The 6,606-nt window shown below is 43.8% G+C and overlaps 1 protein-coding gene across 1 annotated transcript; it reads right to left on the reverse strand.

The window, feature by feature from the left end:
• Nucleotides 1–225: 225 nt before the first annotated feature.
• Nucleotides 226–2,534, reverse strand: zgc:91910 (Zinc finger protein 706-like). The gene is made up of 4 exons (XM_018759827.2): nt 2,452–2,534; nt 1,740–1,881; nt 1,471–1,604; nt 226–1,374 (listed from the first exon to the last, which is right to left on the reverse strand). Exons 2-3 carry the CDS (start codon nt 1,872–1,874, stop codon nt 1,509–1,511), a joined length of 231 nt encoding a protein of 76 aa, XP_018615343.1. The 5' UTR covers nt 1,875–1,881; nt 2,452–2,534; the 3' UTR covers nt 226–1,374; nt 1,471–1,508.
• Nucleotides 2,535–6,606: the final 4,072 nt, after the last annotated feature.

Genomic DNA, 6,606 nt, shown 5'->3' on the forward strand with positions numbered 1-6,606 from the left:
TACAGAAATGTACTGATGTTGCCACTTTTTTACTGTGGTAAACACACGGGCACCTTTTCAACTGGGTCAAAAGGGTTCCCAGGGGGGAGCGTCACGTTTCTAGTTAGAACCCGGCACAATTGATGGGAAATGTCTTCTACGAACAATGAAAGCACATTCCAGACTGTTCTGTGAGTTGTCTCTCTCACACACACACACACACAGAGAGGCAAGACCAGCCACCGCTTGGACTTTTCTCGTCTTTATTTTCTACCTATTACAAGTTAGTAGCCATGAAAAATTTGAGAGGAATTTTTTTTGCAGTTGATATGTACAGAGGGGTCATCCATCCCACCCCACCCATTACTCCAGTGAAGAACCAGAAGGATTGTTGGAGGACCCGTGAATGTCCAGAGGGGATGGGACGCCCGAGGGGCCGTTTCCGCTATAGTGAGGTAAACCGGGAGCTGCAGAAAATACAGCCCTCGCGGTCAGGGCAGGTGGGACCACCCCCCCCGAAAAGCAAGCAAGTGATTTGCAAACACAACATTTAATCATAGGGTATAAAACATCAGCAAAAAACATGAAGCGTGGCCGTTGGCCTTCGATGCTCCAGCTCATCAGCTACACAATCGAAGGGACATGAGATGTTCTGGGTGTGTTTAGGAACATCTGGGCAAAACCACACAGGTGGCAGGAGGTGCTGATGATTTAAAAAAAAAAAAAAAAAAAAGAAAAAAAAAAAAACATCTGATCCCAGACATAAAACACAGCGTCTCATCGGCCGGGGGGGGCACAGGGAACGGCTGAGGGGTCTGCGTCCAAGACTGGTGACTTAATGGTTAACTGCTCTTTACCACACGAACAGTAACTTTTAACCGTGTTTACTGTCTCCTGTACCCTACACTCCCCCCCCACAAGCAGACATTGAACTGGTAACTACCTGTGATAATGGGTGTGAAGAGGAACGTAAGGAGAGATGTATGTTACTAACCTCCTAAGGAGGGGAAAAGGAAAAAATGACATTTGTACATGAGGAAAGGAAACATTTTCTGTATTTCTTACTTTTATTCACAAAATACTGCCATCTGTAGTTTAGGTGCATCATGTATGCTTCCCAGGGCTTTGTGTGTGTGAGCAACACCCCTCCTGCCATGGGTCAGGAGGCTGTTGGGACAGCAGTGGGGAGGGGGGATGCAGCTAACAAGCCATGATGGTGAAACACAAATGAGTTTTTTTTTTAAAAAAAAAAAAAATAATAAAAAAAAAAAAGGTCCCAACCCCCCACAAGTTTCTGTCCCTGGCTGTGCTGAGGAACACCCCCCACCCCACGAAAGATTAGCGTCGGTCTGTTGCATCCAAATCTTCAGGTCACACGCTGCACAGAAGCCAAGCCTGCGGGTCACAGAAACACAGCGTGTGTGTGTGTCTGTAAAACACGGGACTCAACGTGACCGGTAACAGCGACAGCACCGCGGAGAGGCGACCCACCTGTGTGTGTGTGGGTGTGTCCGTCCGTCCGTCCGTCCTCAAGCCTGCACGTCCACCAGCTCCGGTGGGAGGGGGGACTTGGGGTGTTTGCTCTCAAAGTGCTGCTTGAAAGTCTTGGGATCGGGCATCTGGGTCTGCAGAGGAGCGATACCCACACACACAGGTGATGAACCGCACACGCAGACACGCACGCACGCACTCACTCACACTCTCTCTCTCTCTCTCACACTCACACACTCACTCACTCACTCACTCACTCACTCACTCACCCTGCACACCGGACACGTGTAGACCAGAGCGGCCTTGGCTGCGCTCTTCTGGTCGGCTCCCTGCTGCTTCTTCTTCTCCGCTTGCTTCTTGGCGTTCTTCTGCTGGGACTGGATCTTCTGCTGCCCGCGAGCCATGACGTTCCTGACAGGGGTCCCGGGAGGCGGAAACGGAAAGGGAGGAGTCAGAGCGGGAAGGGGGCGGAGCTCGCTGCGGAGCAGCAGCAGGTAGAGAAAGCGAGAGGGCAGGAGCGCAGGGCGCACGTTCCGCTATTGTTACAACAATAATAATATTTATTGTTATTCTAACCATCGGAGGAACGAAGCGTGAACAACGTCATCATCGCGATAACAAATACAAACCGCCTCCTCCTTCCTTCGCTCGCCTCACTCGTGTTAAAAAGGCGCGCCGCGGCGCCTCGAACGTTCCGCACGCGCAGGCCACGCGCGCCGCCGCCCCGCGCCTTGCTTGCGCGAGACGAGCCGGCGCTTCCGCCGAGTTTTACGTAACAAAGAGCCGTCTCGTCTTCCAACATGGCTCTATCTCGCTCTCTCTCTCTCTCTCCCTCCTCACTAGCGTAGCGCGCTCGACACTAATAAACGTGACTCACTCTTCCAGCGTCGCGCTTCCGCATTCGCCGCCGTAAAAGGCGTTTAAGACGCGCGATGAACTTAATATGTGCGGAGAAACTCGTCAGAAATGTAGAAACTGTACCTCTGAGTTTCGCTCTTCCTCGCCCTCGCTTCTCCTTCCTCGCTTTCGACGAACTTCCGGAGGACTCCGACTGCCGGAAGAGACGAGGTTGGATTTTTTTTTTTTTTTTTTTTTTTCTTTCTAAAAAAATTTATTTATTTATCTTAATTTAAAGGAGAAGAAACAGGAGCAGCGCCACCAGCCGGAGTGGAGGATGAACACAGGAAAAGGGTACGTTTGAAATGGGAGCAGCGCCCTCTGGCGGAGGTGAGGCGAATGAAGGGCTTTTAATTCTTACTGTGGCCACGAGGTGGCGACAATCAGCCACGTTTCCCAAATGAGCGGCTCTAAAAGCTTTTTCGAATTGAAACTAAGAACGAGCGACAAGTTCCAGGAGCGCTGGACTCGCCTCACGTTCCAAAATATTTCTGTGTTTATAGCCAGGCAGTTACGATCGCTTCCATGTAACTTACATTTATTGATGATTATTATTGGAGAAAAGCGTTTGCTAAATGCAATTTATTATTATCATTTCTTTCAAGTACTTGGTCCCGCCATCATGTTTTTGTGATTATTCCTCTTACTGAACTGTCGTAAAATTTAACGGTTTACACACAGATGAATTGTGCTGGTGACCTTTTTCACAAAGTTTTGTGTCCATTTCTACCATCATGTTTTCGGTTTTGCGTTCTGCCGTTGGGCCGAGGTGTTACAGGTATTGGAGAGACATATATATTTTGGGCAAGGTATTTATTTGTAGAATGTTACATATTGTACTACTTTTACTTAAGCACTATTGACAGGACTGTGATTGCTTCACATGAGACATCCATCGACTATAGAGAGACAGGAACGATATAGACTGTCGGTAACGATTTTTGGAAGTTACGAAAATGGTTTGTTTTTCGTGCTATTTCCTCTTGTCCTTTTTTCTCAAATGTCTGTGTGTGGCGCAAAAACAGCGAGGTGCAATTCTGCAGGCGGCCGTTAGATGGCAGCAAAACGCACAGAAGAGCGGCTCCGTTTACTGCTCGTGTCTGGAGTCCCGACTGTTGGAGATCAATTCGACAATAAAAGTGCCGTGTAAACGGTGAAACGGTCGAACGTTGAGCTTGGCTTTGTGGAGAGACCGCGCTTCCGTTTCCCGTCGTGTTAAATTTGTTTTAATTTGGAATACAGCTTGAAGTGAGCAACATGTTACGATGAACATTTTGCTTCCTGTAGCCGTCTGTAAGATCTCTGTATACAGTAAGCTAACCTGTGTATAAACTGAGGGACGTCTGCGTTATTAGCTTCTTGGCGATCGTGCGGATGAAGCTGAAAAACGGTGCACATTGATAATTCCTCAATGGAATTGTTGTGGACGTGAGAGTTTTGTTCTCAGCAGTTTTAATCTTCGTTCACATGGTGGAAAGAAACAAACTAACTGCACTTCAGAATCACGCGTCTGTGTCTAAGTGTCTCTTCCTGCTAATGTAATGAACACGTTGTATTTTCTACGAGATGTTCGTCGCTTAATGAATACATGTAAATGTAATGAAGTTCCAGTGCGGTTTTGGCGACGTGATAAATGTGGTGTCTTACGCCGCTGTGACCCTCCACGGACAGCGCAAGTTTTCCTTCATCTTAATTCTGAGCCTTTTTACAGGAACCTACCCGTTAAAAAGTGGGCAGCGGTTGGTATTTTTCAACTTTTATTTGTTGTGTTGCAGTAAAAAGCAACTTTAGTTGAGCTGCGAACAAAGTGAGTTACGAACACATGTCTGATCCCACTTGTTTTTGTGAGAACTCGCTGTGTCCAGAAATGAAGACAACTGCTTCTTTGCGCCCCACAGAATATTACTGAAAGTGTACAGTATATCTGTGGGATATACATGAGCAGTAAAAGAAAATAATTATTAATTTCTTAATGATCTGGAATTGCTGGAAATACAAGTGAGAGTTGAATAGTAATGAGAACAAAGTAACAGAAATGTCAGCGTTTAAAGGCATTTTTTCAGAAGCAATTAAAAAAAAATACTGAAAATAACTCAAAGTAATTTTTGTCCAGAAGACTACCTAATGTCTGCTAAATGAAATGGACATTTATTAATTTAACTGATGCTTTTCTCAAAAGCAACAAAGCAACTTAAAGTGTTAAGCTACTTATAATTATTTACCCATTTATAGCTGGGTAATTTTAATTTTAGTGGAGTAGTTTAGGGTAAGTACCTTGCTGAAGGGTCCTACAACTGGAGGTGGGGATCGAACCCGCAGTGTCTGGGTGAAATGATTAAGCAGATCTAACTGCTACATTACCAGCTGCCCCGATGAATAAATGTAACTTTAATTATCGACTTCTGCTTATTGTCCCTTTTTCACCTTTTACTTGCATTCTACTCTTTTTTTTTTTTTTTTTTTTTTTTTTTTTTTTTTTTTGGGTGGTTTCCGAGGTTTTAGAAATTGATTATATGATGGTTTGTAGTTTTGAGACGATTTTCTTACATTTTACATTTAGCAAAAAAAAAAAAAAAACATGAATAATTTTTTGTGTCTTCTGGTTTACTTTGTTAAATTGGTTCAGTGGTGATTTTTAACTTTGTGGTGTGTTTATTCATCTTTTTTCTTATGCTTTATTGAATTAATTTGTCAAAAGCAAAGATATGACCTGATTCTGACCTTTTTGTCATCAGGCTACAGTCTTTCTCATTTTTGCTAAAGAATTGTTGTTTTGTTTACAACAAGGTGAAGCCAAATCACAGAAGAGTTGTGAAAGTAATCATTTACATATTTGTACACTGTATTACAGTGTAACATGATTTTAGCCAAAAACAAAGCTATGGCCCGTTTGTAAATGTTTTCATATAAGACTGTCGTCTTTGTTGTTGAGTGGTTTCTTCAAAAAGTTCTGATATTTTGTTAAATTAGTTATTTGGTGATGTTAAATTTTGGAAATGTTTGTTTCCTCATACTTACTTACGCATTTACTCATGCATTTATTCATCAAAAACATGACCTTTGAGTTTTGTTGACAATGGGTGGTTTCTCTAAAAATTTTGAATTGGTTATTTTTGCAAATTGCTATATGGGATGTACTTACTTTTCATTTTTTTTTTCCATTTTAATACATTTCAATATACAATGTTTATAAATGCTTTGAACTTTTTCATACAAAGTTACAGTATGCTGTTGGTGCACTTTCCATGACATTGTGTGAAACAAAAATGTTTGTTTGTTCCAAAAAAGAACCGTGGAAATCCACAGAAAATTTCCATAATTATTTAGAATATTATAAAATGTTACGTCAGAATAGTGCTCAGACATGGCAAAGTGAGTTACAGTTTTAAGATATGTACAATTAGTCACCCGTTTATTGAGCTGGGTGTTTTTTTACTGGAGCAACTCAGCGTAAAAAAGGACCTCAATACAAAGAAGTAGCTGCTGCTGGACAACAGAGAAGACCGAGTAACTGAAGAGCAGAGAATGGGGACCCTATGAAGATTTCACAGTAATGCTAATAAAGATAAATAGTGCGGGGAAAGTACTTGTATAACGGCAAATGCTAATGACTGGTCATATTAGGAATGTCTGTATTTATGCTCTCTTAGTGAGGTTACGCACGGCTGTCTGAACATCTCGGGCACCGTGGGTGTCGGCGGGCAACAGACACATCACATGGGCCCACAGCGCGGTGCCGCCTGAGCTGATGGGTACGTGTGCTCTTTCTGCTCGCTGGACAATGATAGAAACGTAAATATTTATCATCATCACCTCGGCTTTCTGCGCGAGGTCCCTGCGTGCCGTTCTGCTGCAGAAGCCAGTCCCCTGAAAGGTAACAGCGCTCAGGGTTCCAGAAAATAAAGCACCGTGCTCAAGGGCACGTGCTGGAGGTGGGATTCGAACTGATGAGTTTTGGTTCCGAAGACAGCGGCTGTAACCACTACAGTACCCTGCCTCACTCACACATGCGAGTAATGCATGTACTGTGTGCGTACGCATAAGGTACAGTGTGGGACATGCTGTGGAAATGAACCTCTTTCATTGTCACTTGAGGAAAAACAAACGCTTCATTAAGAAAGTGAAAGTTCTCGAGTCCATCGCTTCCTGTTATTTTTGGCCGTTCCCTCTGGAAATTCTTCCGTTTTTCTCCTTTGTGTTGAAGGGCAGAGCAGCACACATGTTCAACAGTTTAACAAC

This window comes from Scleropages formosus, chromosome 23, assembly GCF_900964775.1.
Source record: "Scleropages formosus chromosome 23, fSclFor1.1, whole genome shotgun sequence".
Classification (NCBI taxonomy): domain Eukaryota; kingdom Metazoa; phylum Chordata; class Actinopteri; order Osteoglossiformes; family Osteoglossidae; genus Scleropages; species Scleropages formosus.

Coding starts and splice junctions, on each gene's coding strand:
- zgc:91910 (XM_018759827.2), bottom strand. CDS start 1,874: ATGGCTCGCGGGCAGCAGAAGATCCAGTCCCAGCAGAAGAACGCCAAG. Junction 1,605..1,739: donor ACACGTGTCCGGTGTGCAGG/GTGAGTGAGTGA, acceptor GCTCCTCTGCAG/ACCCAGATGCCCGATCCCAA.